At 36.5% G+C, this 21101-nt stretch overlaps 1 protein-coding gene across 7 annotated transcripts in view; it reads right to left on the minus strand.

The window, feature by feature from the left end:
- DYM (dymeclin) overlaps positions 1-21101 on the minus strand; it is a 439642-nt gene that overhangs the window by 147915 nt on the left and 270626 nt on the right. For 5 of the 7 annotated variants that reach the window (XM_032259512.1, XM_032259513.1, XM_032259509.1 and 2 more), the window contains one exon: positions 20840-21004. The exons of the other annotated variants lie outside the window; for them this stretch is intronic. In XM_032259512.1, the coding sequence (XP_032115403.1) occupies positions 20840-21004 (165 nt within the window). The remainder of the gene's footprint in view (positions 1-20839; positions 21005-21101) is intronic. 7 annotated transcript variants of the gene reach the window in all.

Here is a 21101-nt window from a genome sequence, read left to right on the forward strand (position 1 = left end):
TCCCGTTTCTACAACCGTGAGAAAATCAACTTCTGTTGTTTAAGCTACTCAGTCCATGGGATTTTGTTATAAGCCTGAGCTGACTAATATAGACAGGGATGTGTTTAAGATGAGGCAGTTCCTCTCTTCCTACTAAAAAGCAAGCTAGGGCTCTTGGGTTTCCAGCAGTGAAAACTCTTCTGTTGGGGAAAAAATCCTTTTTTTTTTTTTTTAGCAGCAGAAGGGAAGTAGTCTTTTCTCCAGAGGACTACGACTGAAAGAGTACTGTCACTTCATCCTTAGCCAAGGCCACCACAACTCACTCCCAACTAAGACTAGACATTCCAAAGTTCTCTTACAAGCAAACTAATTCTAAAAGAAAGCTCACTTCCCTGATGACTGGGTTACTGAGGTAGTAGAGAAGTGCAAACCCTTATTCCATCACAGAGTCAGAGTTCAGAGATACTTCAGCACACAGTAGTCCCCCCTTATCCATGGGGGACACATTCTAAGACCTCCAGTGGATTCCCAAAACCACGGATAGTAGCAAACTCAATATATACCATGGTTTTTTGATCTGATAACCGAGATGGCTGCTAAGTGACTATGTTAAGTGACTAATGGGCAGGTTGTATATACAATATGGATACACTACACAAAGGGATGATTTGCATCCCCAGTGGGACAGGGCAAGATTTAATTACACTATGCAGTATAGTGCACAATCTAAAACTTATGAATTTTTTATTTCTGAAATTTTTCATTTAAAATTTTTAGACTGCATTTGATTGTGGGTAACAGAAACCGCAGAAAATAAAACCGAGGATAATAGGGGATCACTGCATATATCTCAGAGGTAAGAAGAACTATCACAGTGCTTCTAAAATAACCATCATTTATGACATTACAAAATAAAGCTAAAGAACAATGAGGAGTGCTAGAAAGAGGCTTTGGTTTTTGGATGGGGTAGTCAGGGAAGGCTTCACTGAGGAGGTGCCATTTAAGCAAAGGCCTGAAGATGCTGTGTGTGTGAGTTGCACAGAATCTTGAGAAAGAGTATTTCAGTAAAAAGAAACAATAAATACAAGTAAGAAGGGCATGTTCAAGTTGAATTACAAGTAATCTCATGAATTTCTTTAAAAGACCTAAATCACATCATTTTCGTTTGCTAAGAACCATCCCCCATCCCCAAGAACAGTTAAGTTTCATCTTTCTTAGAACAGAAAATTAAATGATTACTCCAGCTATCACGTATAGCAACAACGGAACCTATCTGCTTCAGAACAGGAACTGGATTTGAAAAACACAATGCTGCTAAAAACATCTTAAGACTTACTTGAATGTAAAATGAGAATTACTGTATTCAATAATTCAATTATATGACTGGGAAAACTTGTCCACATATGAAAAGTGAGAACAGTCTAGACAGTAGAAGATGTAATGTGAGCTTCATTATATTAAAGCTGGAATAAAAAACAGTTTTTCAAATTTATTTAATCAATGACTGAAATACTGCTAGAAACAAAAGGCAGAAAGCTAGAAGCAACATCAGAAAGCTTAAAATATTTATCTTTAAACTGAAAATATGCTAACTGCTGATATATAAAAAGTAGTTGTTATTGTAGTAATAGTAGAAAAATGTAATAGCCACATGTGAGCATTTAGCATGTGACAGGTACTGTGCAGAGTGTTTTACACACATTGCTTCATTTAAACCTGGCCTTAACCCAGAGGGGAAGGTTTCCCGGTTATCCCCAACTTTCTTGCTGAAGATTACCAGCTGGTCAGTGGCAGAACCAGAACTCATGCCTAGGCAGCCTGTCTCATAGCCTCAGTGCCATGCACAATGCTATGAAAACACCAACATTTGTCTATCAACCTCAGCAACTGTTTCTGCTTATCCTAACCAAAATCTGACACCTCCCTATTTAGTTTTTTTTTTTCTATTTTTTAAACTTTTTAAATTGCATTTTAGGTTTTAGGGTACATGTGAAGAACATGCAAGATTGTTGTATAGATACATACATGGCAGTGTGATTTGCTGCCTTCCTCCCCTTCACCTATATCTGGCATTTCTCCCCATGCTCTCTCCCCAACTCCCCACCCCCCGCTCTCCCTCCCCTATTTCCTGCCAACAGACCCCAGTGTGATGCGCCATATGTCACTTTCAAAACTGAGGATTTTAATTCTTCCTTTGTGATCTATTAATGAATTCCAAATAATTATTTAATAACAATGGGATAAGCACGTCTTGATTTGTCCAGTCCCAGTTTACACATGTTGTCTTAGCATAACTATTAAATAGTATTCCCTTTTTACTCTCTTAAAGTAACCAGGTTTGGATCATAAATTATATAATCACTCACTTAATCATCACTTTATTTTTTGCTCTGCCTACTCACTGTCCTTTTTATTAAACAATGAAACTTACTAAATGGCTAGCATTCTTTCTTTTGGAGGGAATGTATGTTCAAACACACTTCTAATCAGCGTTGGCTCTCAACATTTAAAGCACAACTTTTTTTCTTGACGTTAAATGGTCCATAACTCTTTTCCAATTTTATGTCTGATCTCATCTCCTCCCACATCCTGTCCCATTCCCTATTGTTTTCTCCTCAATGAATCCTTTGTCTCTCTCGCCCACTCTTGCCTATATCTTCTTTCATGCCACCCCCTACGCTTGGAATAAACCTATTAATCCACCAAAGGTCTGTCCTCCAATCACTTCTTTAAAAGTCATTTTAGTCAGTGAAGCCTACCTAAGATCATCCAACCACCCACCTGTCCTATTGATGGGCTGAATCCATCAGGCCAACCTCTTTGAGGCTCAAATTTGAAACTTTTTATTATTTTTTACACTACTAGGAGGTTCACCATCTTCACTCACATGGAAGAGAATGTGAATTCTAATAAAATTTACAATGTAAAAGTAGGGCTTTCAGGTATATCTATATCTAGTAATCAAAATGCACGCATAATACAGAGAGTTCTTACGAAAAACTTATAAATCCAACTATCGCTTTCAGAGGACATAGGGACAAACACTGAGATGTGAATATCTGATTGTCAAAAGGGAGATCATATATTCACTGGTGGTACACAATCTAAGAAAATTACCCTCAATCTCATGGGGAAAATGGGTGAAATGAAGAGCTGGTCTTGTCCTGCTCCTAACACCTACAACTTGCCCAATTCTGAATAGCAACTCTGTGCCCATTTGTTAACATTGACAGTAAGGACAGTAATAAAAAAAACAAAATAGCACACATGGAAAGATGTCTCTTTTGGGCCAAAGACTGTACATTCAGTGAGCTAGTATAATGAGCTAAGGCATTAGAAATCCCATTAACATATTATATTTTTCAGCAGAATTGTACATTAAACAAGACAATTAATTCTAGGTAACGCCAATTTTTTAACATCATGGTTTGAGACAAGTACAAGGAATTAAAATTCAAAGCTGAAATAGGGTATCAGAAAGATATTTTTAATGAGATAATAATATATCTAAAAATAATAGAATGAGAATGAAACTCTCCTCAAATATTTGAGTAATCAATATTAATAGGCCAGAAAATAACTATTCTATGCATATAAATATAGACCATCAGAAGAAATGTCATTTGGTTATGTAAGAGGGAAAAATTAGCTTTCCTAAATGTACAAAATCAGAGAATGTCACCTATAGAAGCTTGTTAGGAAAAATAACATAATATATATGGCTTATTTATGCTATAAAACACAGTAAGTATTGAGAAAGTGAGTTCTATGGTTTTGGTTATGGAGAGAGATAGCAAACTTTCACATGTTATAAATCAATAAGGCCACTTTATCCTCTGAAAAGACAACTTATTGATCCTTTTTCATTCTTGAAGTTAAAGAGCACTACTCAAATAAGGATATATGTTCCTCAATACATAAAAAGCAGTGATTTCAGTCATGTGCCAACAAACTGAAATCTAAGAATACAAATATCACAAGCTGGGCTAACTATAAAGAATCACTTTAAGAGTTCATTTGGTAACGTGCAATAAAATATATATAAAAGAGTTCATTTGGCTGTTTGGGGGTAGCATTCTCACCATGGCAGAACAAAACCTCCACTAGTCTGACTGTAGAAGGCATTTCAAATTAACAGCAAACTGACTTGCTGTCATTTAAAGAAAAAATGCATATGAGGCAGGAAGTGGAAGTACTCCATCCAGGGAGTCCTGGTTCTGTCCATTTTGTTTTCTGAGGCCTGTCACAGCTAGACAATGCAGCACAGATGGAGTGTATTGTTAACATGACGTTCATACAACGGAAAAGGAAAGTGGGCCTCTAAGATCTAGCTGTTCATAAGTGAAGTTTCCCTCAAGAATATGAGTACAAAGACACCTACACTTGCATGTTTATCACAGCACTATTCATAATAGCAAAGGCATGGAATCAACCTAGAACACCATCGATGGTGGAGTGGATAAAGAAAATGTGGTACACTTACAACATGAAATACTATGCTGCCATAAACAAGAACAAAATCATGTATTCTGCAGCAACATGGGTGCAGCTGGAGGCTGCATCCATTAATTCCTAGGTGAATTAACACAGAAACAGAAAACTAGATATCAGATATTCTCATTTATAAGTGGGAGCCAAACACTGAGTACACATGGACATAAAGATCGGAATAACAGAAATTAGGGACTCCAAAATGGGGGACAGAGGAAGGGGACAAGGGTTGAAAAACTTCCTATCAGGTACTATGTTCACTATATGGGTGACAAGATCAATAGAAGCCCAAGCCTCTGCATCAAGCAATACATACTTATAACAAACGTGCATATGTATCCCCTGAATCAAAAGTTTTTACAAAAGGGGTTGGGGTAGGGAAAAGAATATGGGTTCAACTGCTTCTTCTTCTCCAGGGCAAAAGAACTTTGATTTTATAGTTCTGGTCAAACTTCTAAACCGCATATGAAGCACCCAGGAAGCATTAGATAATACATTGTTACCAAATTTTGTCCCCAGAGTAGTTTAAAAAACAAGTAATCTACATTTACCATCTGTCAAACAATCACTCAAGCCCAGAATGACCAAATAACAAGTCTGTGGGCAAAAGAAGTAACAGAAGAATAAATCCAAAGAATCCAAAAGTCACAGGCATAAGTAAGTTACATTGACAACTTTGTAACCAGTACCTCTTAGTTTATACCATGATTCTAGCTCAAGTAGATCATCTTTCTATGGAACCACAGATTATTACTGTATATAGAATCAATGCACAAACAGGTGGTTAATATCAGTAATAAAGGCACAGGGAAAAGGAGGGACTAGAAAACTAGACGGTAAGGGTGAAATTTCTCTAAACAACCATGGCAACAGAAAATACCACAAACTCTTTCAACAGTCACATCAACTGTTACATAAAATTTGGTAGTCTGCATACATCTTGCATTTACTGCTGAGTACCAGGCACCAAAATTAAATGGCAGTGACTCTTCAAAAGGAATATTCAAAATCTCATGAAAAAAGCCCTTTTCCTCCGTTAAACCAGACAATCACAACATTGTTTCAATAGCTGCCTGCTACAGCACTACATTATAGTGCTTGAAAGACAAGACAACAGCAAGATAATCACAGATGACTGCCCATTGTGTTTTACTGATGAGTATTTAGACCATAATGATGCTCTCTGACTTGACCATTTAAAGACAGTCAGAAAAATTCAGAGGCTATTGTACAATCAGCCAAACTGTGAAAAGTATTTCCCAAACACACTTTTCTAACTGAACACATAGAAATTAATTTTCCTGCAGCTTTTTATTCTCTGATATTAGACTGGTTTTTCTTTTACTTTTTAACATTTTACAGAAAAGACTGAAATATCATTGTATATCGTTACATTGCTATCTTTAAAAGTGATTTTGGAGGTTTAGGACTGAAGGGTATCACACGAAACTTAATGAAACCACCCTAACCAGACATAAATTGTTAATTCTAATGGCTCTATGATGAGTCAAAATTATTTCAAGGGTAAAAAAAGGATTCTTGAGAGGCAAAGAATAAGGTCAAAAGTGTGGCTTTGGGGGTCAGAATGTCTGGATTGCAATACTGTCTTTAATACCTTTCTAAGCAAGGTATTCATTCATTTTGGAGACTAGGTCTCACTCTGTTACCCAGGCTGGAGTGTAGTAGTGCAATCATAGCTTACTGCAGCCTCAAACACCTGGGCTCAAGAGATCCTCCTCTCAGCCTCCTGAGTAGCTGGGACTATATGCATGTGCCACCATACCTGGCATGCATGCACACACACACACACACACACACACACACACACACACACACACACACACACACACACTTGTAGAAACAGTCTTGCCCAAGCTGGTCTTGAACTCCTGGCTATCCTTGAATTCTGTGAACTCAAGCTATCCTTCTACCTTGGTTCCCAGAGTTCTGGGATTATAAGACATGAGCACCTGGCCTCTAGCTAGTTATTTAATCACTCTGTACATCAGTTTCCTTATCTATAAAATGTGATTAATAATATAATATCTCACAGAGTTGTTTTGAGGATTTAAATAAAAATAGTTAATAACTATAAATATCATTGTCCAGACACAATGTCACTTAGCTTTTTTCCTATGTTTTCTCCCAGTAGTTTAACAGTTTCAGATCTCATGTTGAAGATGTTAATCCAATTTGATTTGATTTTGTAGGTGGTGTGAGGTAAGGGTCCAATTTCCTTTTGCATATGGGTATCCAATTTTCCAACACCATTTATTGAAGAGATTGTCCTTTTCCACTGTATATTCTTGACACCTTTGTTGAAGATCAACTGACATAGTTACATGGGTTCTTTGCTGGGCTCTCTATTCTGTCCCACTGGTCAATGTGTCTATTTTTTATACCAGTACAATGCTGTTTTAATTAATATCATTTTATAGAATACAGTAGTTTGAAATCTTGTAGTGTAATGCCTCGAGCTTTGTTCTTTTTGCTTACAATTGCTTTGGCTACTTGAATGTCTCTGTTGTTCTATATGAATTTTAGGATTACTTTTCCGTATGTTTGAGAAATGACATTGGAATTTTTATAGAGACTGCATTGAAAAACCACTAAACTCATAGAAGTAGAATGGCGGTTACCAGAGGCCAAGGGGGCAGGGGGGAAAAGGAGACTATAGTCAAAGGGTACAAAGCCTCAGTTAGGCAGGAAGAATAAGTTGAGCCTTTTTTATATCAATTCCACAGCATGGTCAATATAATTGTTATATACATTTCAATATCATTAACAGAGTAAATCTCTCATGTTCTTATCACAAAAAATATTAAATATCAAGGTGATGGATATGCTAAGTAGCTTAACTTAATCTTTCCACATTGTATTCAAAACTCTTAACATCACTTTGCACCTCACAAATATATATAACTATAATTTGTCAATTTATAATAAAAATAAAATTTAAAAAATTAAAATAAAGAGTTAATAACTGGAAGAGTGGCTATCACAGAGTAAAAGTTCAATAAATATTAGCTATTATTATTTCTGTCCACAACTACTGGACAGAAAAAAAATTTGTATGCATGCTTTCTCTAATATGTAGCCTTTAAAAAATCTATACAATACATCTAAAGTTCATTTAAAAATTAATTTTTAATGAACTGCCTCTTATAGACAGCTAGTTTGTAGAACTGTTGTGCAAAACAAGTGCCCTCCTGGAACACGTGTGATGCCAGTTTAAGATCAATACAAGAATAGTCATGGAAAAATGCCAGAGTCACTCTTCGATTCCCATTTTAGCTCAAATCTGTAAGAAACATTTTAAAACATAAGAGAATAGAACTGAAATTTTAAAGTCTCAGAACAAAATTTTTAAAAATAGAAGCTATCTACTGAGAATAATTCACTAAGCACATGTGTGGTGAGATACATTTATCTCACTTTATAATGCTGTGACATTCAATAAGATGAAACTGATCAGAAAAGAGACTCCAGAGAGACTTGGATTCTACTTTCGGCTTGTTGTGTGATCATTGCCAAACCATTTAACTTCTCTGTATTCTCCTCTCCTTCCTCATCTTTTATAACATACAAATAAATCATTCTGTTGTCAATATAATTTAGAGAGATCATATTGGAACAAATGCCATTTCCATTCTGTAGCCAAATTGAAAAGGATTTACCTTCCTCATCACCAGCGTGATGATTTAGTTACTCAGCGCCAGTAGGTGAAACATTAACTTCTGATTTACATCACTGTCTATTTAAATTCTGGAAGTCAAATAAATGTAAGGGCTGGCATCATGACGTGCCAGGGCATGGAGTGGGTGGAATCACTTTTCTCCATATACGGAAACCCTGTATGTTTAAGTCTGTTAGACATTTAGTAACAAAGCATATTTCTATAATAAGCAGTTGTGCAAGTCTGCATGTCTGAATATGTACATGAAATTCCCTGCAAATGGCAGCCCGGGGGAAGAGCATCCAACTTGAGGAATTTTGTATCCACTCCAAATCCTCCATACACATAGTTTAAACTGCATGAGAAATTTAAATTTGTTATTTAGCATGTTCATATTCAGGAATTCTGGTCACACCTACACACCCACACCTACATACTCCACATCAACTGAGACTTGAGTGCCTCCTTCACCAGTGCCATCCACACCTAGGAGTGTCTGGTGGGAAAAAAGGATCTAATACTAAAAAGTCAAATATGAACTTCATATTGTTCTTTCCTAAGGTCCTAGTCTTACGTTGTTTCCATATGCCAAAGTTTTCACGACCTCCTTCTTACAGATTAAACATCCAGTTAGTTAATAAGTATTTTTGTTATATTTTTAGTTACTGACTTAATTTCTTCCATTTTTGAATGATACTACAATTTGGTGACATTTTAGTGTAGATCACCATGTCAGGTTAGTAATCTAAACTTTATTCTGGGTGGGGTTTTAATGTTACTGTTAGTCTTCAATAAATCTTTACAATATTCTTATAAGTAACATTACAAAAGTATTTTAAAAATATTTCCAGGTATAGTACAAATTTCTTTGCTTTGTTGCTAAGTCATTTTGAGTTAAAAAGTTAAATGGTATTTTTAATATACACAAATACACATTTTCTTATGTTTTACCTATATTCCTCAAACTTCACTCTGTTACTACTATTGCAGTCATTGGCCTCCATAATTTATTCTTGCCAAGGAAACTTTCTGGGGGAGTGAGTGGCGATAGTAAGCCTTACTAGGACTACTCTGTTTTCAAATTGTTTTCCAATTTTGTGTTTAAATTTCAAGAGGCAAAATTTAATGTAAAATAATTTTGCTTTCCCTTCTGTGTTCCTCTGCTACCTGGAGCTAGCAGAGTAAATGTTATTTTATGATTTTTTTCATGCTTTTGATTTAATTAATGGTCTTATATGTATCTATTTTCCCAACACTTTATTCTTATTTAACAAGATGTAATTGTTAGCTCCTTTCACGAAAGTTTTGTGTTACTTTAAGTTTTTCCTTTTTAGTCGACACATTATAACTGTACATATTTATGTGATACAGAGTGATACTTCTTTTTTACTATTTTTTCAAGCATATCTTTGAACAATTCATTGCTGACAGAGTGATACTTCTATATGAGTATACAATGCGTAATGATCAAATAAGGGTAATTAGGGTAGCCATCACCTCAAATATTTATCATTTCTTTGTGTTGTGAGCATTCAAAATTCTCTCTTCTAGCTTTTTGAGAATATACAATAAATTACAGTTAACCATATTTCACCCTTCAGTACTACAGAACACCAGAACTCATTCTTTCTAGCTAGCTATACTTTTGTATTCATTAACCAGTCTCTCCCTATTCTCGTCTCCTAGCTGAAGAAATCATACAGCATCTACGCTGCTGCATCTACCCAGAATTGAAGTCAAAGCACCCTACCCAACCAACACTACAGATACATCTACAGTAAAAAGTTTTGTGCTTTTAGGAGGCATCTTTCAAAGCATGTTGATATTGCCTTGATGGTCATGGTTATCAGATAATTTCAGTAATTGGAAAATTATTTTACTGGGAGGAAAAGCAATGCAATTCCACATATTCAAGAAGACTTAAGAAGCCTCCCTTTAGTCAGGTAGTTTTACTGTACATCTGTAGAAACCATAACCAGAGAACTACAACCAAATAATTCATTATCTAATTATGCTCTCTTGAATGCTACTTTTTTTTTTTTTTTTTTCTGAGACGGAGTCTCGCTCTGTTTCCCAAGCTGGAGTGCAGTGGCGTGATTTTGGCTCACTGCAACTTCCACCTCCCAGGTTCAAGTGACTCTCCTGCCTCAGCCGCCTGAGTAGCTGGGATCACAGGTGCATGTTACCATGCCCAGCTAATTTTTTGTAGTTACAGTAGAGACGGGGTTTCACCATGTTGTCCAGGCTGATCTCGATCTCCTAACCTCAGGTGATATGCTTGCCTTGGCCTCCCAAAGCGCTGGGATTCCAGGTGTGAGCCACTGTACCTGGCCTCGAATGCTACTTTTAAGACATAGTAGCTTTATAACAGGATCACACTTCACTGCTTCTCTAAATCTCTACAGAAGTGGTCATTAGTAGACTGGGCAATTTTGCAAAAGGTTACATTCATTTCAGCAAAACAAAATTACTCATTCTCAACAAATATGAAGCACCTATTGTATACCCAAGTTTTACACTAAGTGCTAGAGATCAGTGGTTTTACACACACACACACACACACACACTTTCTGCCCTTATGGAACTAACAGTCTACTCTTAGAGCGAGAGTGACAGCAAAAGTGAGAGAGTGCAGGGGGTGGTGTGTGACAGGAACTATAATATTAACATAACAACGTGATGGATAAAGGACAACCTGTCTGAGGAAGTGACAAATATAAGAAAACAAAGAGAAGGGAAAAGACAGGAACAAACATGCAAAAAGTCCTCAGATAGAAAAGGGGTAAGCAACTCCTAGAAAAGAAAACACAACTGGTGTGCCTAGAGAAGGTAGCATCCTAAGGGCAGAGAAAAGCCACTAAAGGGTTGAGCAAGGAAGAGACATGTGACTTAGAATCTATGAAGATGCTTGCTAGATCAGGAATTAGGAGTGAGGGTAGAGTGACAGAACTTGAGGAAAAGGACCAGGTAGAGTACAGGTATGTGATAAAGACTGTCTGAGCTAGGGTGACTGGAAGTGGTAACAGAGATAAAAACTACAGATTTGATTTATACTTTGGATATAGAACTGAAATGGATATAGTGAGAGTGGAAACATGGGGTGAAGGGAAAATGCCAATAACTCTTAGGTGGTAGGCAGAAGCAACTTGACGGATACAAGGCACCATTGATGGAGATGAAAAGGTTTACGGAGAAGGCTTAAGAGTTCCCTTGGGAGATGGGACATGTGAGGTATGAGTGTTGACATTAACAATAAAGCAGCTTGTCAGGACAGGACAAGGGCTCAGAGTTTCAGTTGGATTATCAATTTGAAACATACTGGCACATGTATGTCATGTAAAGTCATACAAATTGATGAAAATGCCTAAGGTAAGTGTTTAAGTACAGAAAAGGGCTTTTGGAGCAAGCTTTTTAAAGAGTTCTAATGTTTAAAACCAAAAAGTATAAAAAGAAAAGGCAAAAGGGAGGGAAGAAAGCCAGAAGTACGTTGTCACAGAAGCCAAGAGAAGAGGGGCTGCGCTGCCTAGCTCATCTGTTGAGGTCAGGTAAAGCAGGTGGCGAGGTTTCTCAAACTGTGCCTTCCCCTCTCCCCTAGAATGCATGTAAACAATTCATTCTCATGGTTCTTGAAAAAAAGAAAGAAGACCCCAAAACACAAACATACTAAGTTAGAAGAATAATTTTTAAAAACTTATCTATTATATTTTCTTACCAACTTTTCTGATCTGAATTTACTTGTGCTACTTTGATTTATACTGCACTGAGTACTAACGCTGTAAATCTCTAAGACTGAATACCACATAATAGAAAATGGAATAGGCTTGATGACAGGATCAAGTAGTGAATATGTAATTCAAAAGGAAACCATAATGGTTTAAGCAGGATAATACATTTCATTTCATGCCACAGAAGTGGCGCAGAAATCAATAAAGCACACAGCCACAACAGAATTATTAAGACAGTATCATATACATGAAAAATTATTACTACAGCTTCAAGTATTTATTCATTACAGATTTAGTGAGTAGCATGCTGTATGACAAAACCATTCCAGCAATTTTTAAAAATTATTTTGAGGAAACTCATTAGAACTTTGTCTTAGATTTTGACTGAAGACGCAATCCTTTGAAAGCAATAAAATGGCACCAGATGTGGTTAAGAAAAAAAAAGTATAAAAGACTGACAAATGGGTAAAAGTATTCCTAAAATTGAAACTGCTACAATTTAGATGCAGAAATGATTTCATGTTACACGTACTTAGAATTATAAATCCATTCAGTTAAAAAGAAAAGCAAAAAAAAAAAAAAAAGTAAATCTATAAAAGTTCTAAAATAAACTATGGGAGAAATTCTCTGTGATCACATGGAGGAACTCCTATCTAATCCTGTAACCCACTGCAGTTCTTTGCCTATTGATAAAATGGCATTACATTATATTAGTAGAGGGAAAAAAAGAAAAGAAAAACCAAACACATATATGTAACTTGGGGTGGTTGGGAGGAGGGCAGAGAAAAAAGAAAATACTTATTTAAATTTGTATAATTTTTTTAATTTGTAAAAGATACATTATAAGTTATTTTAAAAAGAAATGTCAAGTACATTTTACCACCATTCACAACTATTTTTATATATTATCTAGTTTTTGGACACACATAATTTTCATATAGTTGTTTTAATAGCAGTATACAATTTTATATTCTTTTTCATTTAACATTATGTCAAATGTTTTCTATATTGCTATTTATTTTTCTTTATAATATTTTTAATGGCTCTATAATATTCCATTGAGTTGATAGGATATAGTGTATTTGACCATTCTTTTATTTTGTTCCTAAATATAACTCTTTCCTTAGGATAAATTCGAATATATTAACATTTTAATGACTTTTTGTAAATATTTCTAACGTATTTCTTTATAGGATCCACTGTTTTCATCACTACTAAAATTTAATTGACAAAAGTTATGTATATTTATGATGTACAACATGATGTTTTGATATAGGTATACATTGTGGAAATAATTAAATCAAGAAAATTAACTTATTGCTTCACATACTTTTTTGTGGTATGAACACTTAAAAATCTACTGTCCTAGCAATTTTCATGTATACAATACCTTGTTATTAACAATAATCATCATGTTGTGAAATAGATCTCTTGAATCACTGTTCTTTGTATTGCAGCATTGTATGACTGGAAAATAATCCAGAATCAAGTATTATGCCATATCTTTAGTATAACAAATTTTTAAATGGTTGTTTGGACATTTCAAAAAATCTTCACTCTTAAAAAAAATCAATATTTTACCAACTGATTACACAAAGCTTTGAATACTAAGTATTGGTAACAAGAATATCCCTAGTACACTCCTCTTACAGTATAAAATATAAACCACACAAATGATACATACTAAATATCTTCCAGGTTGATAGGAACTAACTACATGCACAGAAGTAATAACACACTTCCTACTAATATTTCCTACTATACCATTTCAATGTTGAATTATGTTCTCTCAATATCAATATCATACTTCAATTCATTTTTTTTCAAAATTCACCTCCATTAAGTCCTTCTTCTTTCATCTCTACGGCCATAATCAGGCAGTCTATGTGAGGGTCTGTTACCTAAATTCAGATTCTTTCCCCTCAGATTCATTTAAATGCACAACAGACATCAGAAGCAGCATGTTTTGACCATATCACAGTCATGCTCAAAAGCACTAACCGAAATTCAACTGACTACCGAAATCATACACAAAGAAAAAAAGCCAAAAACAAAATATATGAAATGGCCTGGCATAGCATACAAGGCCCTCAGGAGTCTGGCCCTAGACAATATAACTCATTGCAATACTGATTAATATCACAGATATTTTGGAAAACATCTATTTACTGCTCCAGAATATGTCATGTGCTCTCCCATAAGTGAACTTCTGCACTTGAGTTTTCCATGCCTACTCGGCTAATAGAACATTATCTATTCATAGTTCCTGATCAAATAATCCTGTTTCAGACCACTTCAGATTCTCCTGTAAGATCGCTTTTTATATGTTACTAATTTTATATTTAATAATGATTTTTTCCCAATGATATTATCTTTCCGTCTTCACTGTGAACCCCTCTTGCTCTTCGGCACAGGACTAATCACACTGTAATCATCATTTGTTGATTACTCAGAACAGGAACTTTCAATGGTATGGCAGAGACTGTTAGTTGTTCCCATAACCATCTTCCCTTGTTACCCAATAACAGAACATTTAGCAGGCCACAGGCCACTCAGCAAAAAACTTTATTTCCAACTTACTAAGCATGTTGGGTAGTCCTATGACAAACTTTTGGCCAAAGGGACGTCTGATATCCTTAAAATGGAAATGTACATCCAACCCTAGGCCCTTCCACCCTCTGCTACCTGAAATGCAGAGATTGTGGTGAGCCATTTGGTCAAAGCAACACGAGAGGTGATGAAACACGAGAGAGAAGAACTCTGGGTCTTGAAAATTCCATGGGGCAGAGCTGCCATGTCAGCTCATACTTTTACTTGAGAAGTAAACTTCCATTTACCTCTTTAAGCCACTATTATTTGGGCAGGGGAGTCTCTCTTTTACCCAGCAGCTATAACTAAAATTCTACTTAAATCAGGTCCATGTAAAATTTAGAGGCAAAAACTCCTATTTCCATGTTTTTGCAGAGAGGGCCCATAATTTTTAATAGATTCTAGAAGAGTTCTATGAGCCCCAAAAGGTCAGGAACAACTGATCTTAGAAAAGTATTAACTAGTCAAGGACTTCAGTGTTAACATGCTTTACTTTATGAGAACATAATGTTTTAAACTCAATGTGTGTCAGAAAATAATTTTTAAACATCACTGATGCTCTTTCTCAGCTTTCTCGAAACAGGCAGCAACAATCTGAAGAGCCGAGTTAATAGTAACTCAAAATAAATTGTGCCACTGCAACAGAATTAACTCAACACTAAACTTAGCCCTTCATTTTTCCTTGCCTCAGGCCCAATTAAAACAATAGTAGCAGCTATATTTTTGACATCAGCAAAGTATGTGAAGTAAAAATAAAGACAAATAGGTACTTTCTTACTCTACAGATTTCTCACCAGACTTATTCCCCACTCCACCCTGAAAATGAAGAAAGTAGAACTTAAAATTGGATGTGGAACTCTAGGCAGTGTTGGTCTATTAACTAAATTCAGATTCTTTCCTCTCAGATCCACTTGCATGCATGACAGCCATCAGGGGCAGCATGCTTTGACCATATCACAATCATGCTCAAAAGCACTAAGTAAACCTCAACTGGCTACTGAAATCCACACAAACCAAGAAAGCCTAGCAATGAACTGAAATTCTCAAGTGCTTACTCAAAATTCTAAATTTGATTTCTAGAGAAGTCAAATCCAAGGTTGGTAACTTGTGAGTTAATTTCAATGCTTCTGGGGGTAAAATGGAGGAGCTACCAGGTCTGATAGGGTATGGCTTCATGAAATGTGACTCAGAGACAAGATGAACTCAATACATTACACACACACACACACACACACACACACACACACACACACACACTTATTTATTGAGATAGAGTTTCACTCTGTTGCCTAGGCTGTAGTGGCGCGATCTTGGCTCACTGCAACTTTTGCCTCCGGATTCAAGCCATTCTCCTGCCCCAGCCTCCCAAGTAGCTGGGACTATAGGCTTGCGCCACCACACCCAGCTAATTTTTGTATTTTTAGTAGAGCCACTTTGGCCAGGCTGGTCTTGAAATCCTGACTTCAGGTGATCTACCCACCTCAGCCTCCCAAAGTCCTGGGATTACAGATGTAGGTCACCATGGCCAGCCTCAATACATTACATTTCAATAAGAACAAATGTAAAGTCCTGCAATTAGGTTCAAATAATTAAATGCAGAAATCTAGAGAAATGTATTTTCGTGTGAAAAAGATCTGGTAATTCTATGTGAGCCAAGGCATGCCTGTTTTAAAAAAATCACTCCAGTCTTAGGACAAATTAACAGTATAATTTATTACAGATCGCCATAGTGGATGAGAAAAAAATACATATAATTTATAACTATAATTTTGTGATTCATATTTTTAAATTATAAAATATACTGAAATATTACATCCAATTCTGGCTATCATCAAATTTTTATAATGGGTACTATCAAATACAGATCATCCAAGAAGATAATAAAAAGACTGCATAATCTAAAAATCATCTGCTGTCAGGAATGGTTTAAATGGCTAAGTTATTTAATCTAAAGAGAACAAAAATTAAGGGGAGTCAATGACAGGTGTTTTCAAAAACCTGAGGGGACCTTATAAAAGGCACAGTTTATACATTCGAGTGTTTTTCTAAAGCACAGAGCTATAGCCAATATATAAAAATTATTGGTAGACAGACTTAACATATGCCAGTCTTTCTAAGAATGAAACAGCAAGAGCTTTACTGCCTTCTGAGGTCAGCAGCACACAGGAGTGCTCTCTTTCAGGGATGCTGTGAAAAGAATTCTTACATTTGGAAGAAGTTTGCAGTGGAATGAGACTTCTATCTATAGCAGTAAGTCATGTTAGACTAAGGTAAAGTTCCTTTTTTTTTTTTTTTGATACAGAGTCTGATAGAGGCTGGAGTGTAGTGTCATGATCTCAGCTCACTGCAACCTCTGCCTCCTGGGTTCAGGCGATTCTCCTGCCTCAGCCTCCCAAGTAGTTCAGACTCCAGCCGTGTACCACCATGCCCGAATAATTTTTTGTAGTTTTAGTAGAGACAGGGTTTCACCACGTTAGCAAGGATGGTCTTGATCTCTTGATCTCATGATCCGCCCACCTCACCCTCCCAAAGTACTGAGATTACAGGCATGAGCCACTGCACCCAGCCGGTAAGTTTCTTTTTTAAGGAATAAGCTTGTAGTTCTAAGAACTGATTTACATTTTTAAATTCTGCATAACCAAAAGCTAATTGATTTTGTTGAGTCTGTGATTGCTACACTCAGATATTTGGCTTGGTTTTTCTCTCTATATAATGTAGCTCTGTTGAAGAAAATCACTCACCTACAGGGACTAGACTCCACCTGGCCATGTGTCACTGTGTATGCAAAATGTTAGTCACCTACAAAGGAACATTACAAGAGAAGATGACCAGATACTCCTTTTATGTGAGTCTATTCAGGTCTGTCCTGGATAGAAAAGTGTCCTCTGTCCTGTCCCAGATTGCAAGTGGTGAGGCAAGGAGTGAAAGCTGGTTGGGGGTTTGGGGAGGAAGCCTTAACTCCAGAGCCCATGTCCCTAATCATGTGTGCTGCTGACCTCAGAAGTCAGTAAAGCTCTTGCTGTTTCATTTTTAGAAAGATTGGTGAATGTTAAGTCTGCCTACCAATAATTTTTACATATTGGCTATAGCTCTGTGCTTTAGAGAATCACACAAATGTATAAAATGCTGTTTACGAGGTCCCCTCGGGCTTTTGAAAACACCTGTCATTGACTCCCCTTAATGTTTGTTCTCTTTAGCTTAAATACTTAGGTCACTTAAACCATTCCTGATAGCAGATGATTTTTAGATTACGCAGTCATTTTTATTATCTTCTTGGATGATCTGTATTTGATAGTACCCATCATAAAATTTGATATCTAGAATTGGAGGTAATATTTCAATTTTATAATTTAATAACATGAATTATAAAATTACAGATATGAATTATATGTATTTTTTCTCATCCACTATGGCGATCTGTAATAAATTATACTGTTAATTTGTCCTAAGACTGGAGTGATTTTTTAAAACAGGCATGCCTTGGCTCACACAGAATTACCAGATCTTTTTCACACAAAAACACATTTCTCTAGATTTGTGCATTTAATTGCAATACATTATTATGTATTAACACTGTATTTTGTCTCTGTTGTTCAGAAAAAAAGCTTCAGGAAGGCTAGATATTGAAAAAATACTGGCTTCATACTGTAAACCCTAGCTGAGAGTACTGAGGAACCCAAGTGGTAAGGTATGAGGGGGGTTCCAGGAAGGGTGCTGAAAGAGGAAACAGAAAATGCAGAAGGAATTCTACACTGAGTCAGAAACTGAGTGTCGGCTGAACTCTACCGGGCATCAGGGGAAGGGGGCTCAGGAATCGGACACTGCTTTCACCACATGGCGTCTTCAGCTTTCTCCTCTCATTTTTAAACTTCTGTTCCTCCCTACTTTGTCTCCTTCTTTTCCTTTTGTTTCCTTTTATTTTCCCAGCTGACCGTGTATTTCTCTCTCCTGTCTGCTCCTGCTGGGTGAGGAGTGTGACTCCAGGAGAAAAATGACAGTGGCCTCTGTCACACATGACGAATGCTAAAACCTGCTACCAGCAGTATTAATAAGGGTTAACAATGTGCCAGGCATGACATGCTATAAGATGCGTAACAATGAACAAGGTACAGTGTTTACCCCCAGAAGGCTTATAGTTTCCACAAAACCATAGGATAGATATGACAGGATAGGGCACAAAGAAAAACACATGGAACAGATATGTGAAAGACAAAGAACACAGAGGAGAAGCATAGTGTGATGATGAATTTTATGTGTAAGCCTGGCTGAACTATGTTGCCCAGTTGTTTGGTCAAACACTAGTCTAGATGTTGCTGTGAAGGTATTTGCAGACATGATTAACATTTATGATCGGTTGACTTTAAGGAAAGCAGAGTACCCTTTTGTAACATGAGTGGGACTCACCCAATTAGATGAAAGTCTTATAAAGACTAAGATTTCCTGAGGAAGAAGGATTTTGTCTGAAGACCACAACATAAAAATCCTGCCAGAGTTACTTGCCTGATGGCCTGTCCTGTGAATTTGGTATTTAAGACTGCAACATTAAGGCACACCTGAATTTCCAGGCTGCCAACCTGTCCTACAGATTTCACACTTGAAAGCTCCTACACCAAAGCCAATTCCCAAAATAGCTCTGTCTCTGTCTCTCTCTCTCCACTTACATATAAAATCTCCTATTGGTTTTTGTGGAGAGCCCTGATGATACACTAGTAAATAAGAGTAAGGTCGGCTGGGCGCAGTGGCTCACGCCTGTAATGTCAGCACTTTGGGAGGCTGAGAAGGGCAGATCACTTGAGGTCAGGAGTTCAAGACTAGCCTGGCCAACATGGTGAAACCCTGTCACAACTAAAAATATAAAAATGAGCTAGGTGTGGTGGCGTAAGCCTATAATCCCAGTTACTCAGGAGGTTGAGGTGGGAGAATTGCTTGAACCCGGTAAGCAGAGGTTGCAGTGAGCTGAGACTGAGTCACTGCACCCTAGCCTGAATGACAGAGAAGACTCCATCTCAAAAAAAAAAAAAAAAAAAAAGGAAGAAAGAAATAAAAAGAGTAAGGTCAATTATGCTGCCCATTTGAGAAGTTCAATGATCAGCAGCAGCTCTCCTCATTCCTTGAAACCAGACACACTCTGTCTCCAATTCCTAAGAACATCATGCAACTTACCTGATATTCCCTCACTTTACATAAGCCAGTGGAAAGTCACTGGCCTTAGTTTGCTAAATTTGATAAATTCTTCTAACATTACATACTTAAAAGTTAATTCTATTATTTTCACCTGCTTTTCTATACCTGACTTTTTTATTTCTCTAAAGTATCTACATTGACTTGATAAGAGGCTGATCAATATCATCATGAGTCTATAAAATCTTTCTGCTACCAAGAAAAGTCTCGGTCAACTTACACACCATACTGCTTTCCTTTCCTAGCAATCAAGTGTTTTTACTTAGATATTATGTATAGTCTGAAATTGTACATGTTTCGTCATCTGAAAAAGTCTATTTTAATTTCTAAATGTTTGCTAATTTCTGGTTAAAGCTGCCATGGAGTTTTTTCCTTCTTCATCTAAATCATCTGGCAGGGAAGATATTGCCTTAAATCATCATATCTAGCTAAGAGTATAGTGCTGGTTTAAGTCATCTCTTACTTAGAAAAAAAAATCTGTGTTAAAAATGTCAACTGCAAAGCATAAAGCGGTAATGTCATACTGCCCTTCTATTTTGGTGCACGAAACACACGAAACAGCAGGTGTTGATTTTCTCTGATATTTGAGATTGATAGCTTGTCTCTTTCTTACTCCACCCACCATCATTATGTTTAATCTACATTCATCCATGACACATTGCAACTTGCTGATTTTATAGCTATTCTGTATGTAAATAAAATGAGTGAAAAAATACAAAACCCCAATAGTATAATTTCTGCCTTCCTATAAAATCAACCTGCTCATCTGAATGCACCTCTATCAGGACATGGGTGAAATCCTATAGCTAGCTCTCAGGTATGCTTGTACGAAGGTGAACTCAAAAGTCATAATAACTGTAGAGTCTATTTCATATGCAAATCAGACAGAGCACTCCAACCACTATAAATTAAATCAAAAGATTCCCAAATGGAATGAGGTATAGAATAGTTCTGGCAAGTTTATATTAACAACTCTGTAGTTGAAAGCTTTCCACTCTCCCATGAAACATAATACAAATTACTTAAGACATTTGTAAGGAAACAAAACCCAGCTATTATTTAAAAACATTATTTAGTGCCATTTCAAATATAAATGTTCTCTTTAATCATTTAATTGACACGTGCCCCATTAAAACATGCAATTATTTCTCATATACAACATGCAGCATGCAGTAAGTGGACAGCAGAGGTTAATAACCTGGAAGCATAGGATCTGAGAATGTGAGAGCAAGTTAAAGACAAGAGTTCCTCTCCATTGTCACTGAGGGTCGAGAAGCAATGCTGAAGCGTAGAACAGTGAGAGTGGGGGAAATACAGTTTGTCCAACACATAAACATATCTCCGCAAGTGGCGGCAGGTATAACTGAAAGACAAAGGTAAAAGGAGAGAAACAGAAAGAGGAGTTTTCCTTTGAAAAAAATAAAACATTATGTCCTCAAAGCTTTCTGTGTATCTTCACT

The sequence above is a fragment of the Sapajus apella genome, unplaced genomic scaffold (assembly GCF_009761245.1).
Source record: "Sapajus apella isolate SASKATOON/1434 unplaced genomic scaffold, GSC_monkey_1.0 scaffold109, whole genome shotgun sequence".
NCBI classification, from domain to species: domain Eukaryota; kingdom Metazoa; phylum Chordata; class Mammalia; order Primates; family Cebidae; genus Sapajus; species Sapajus apella.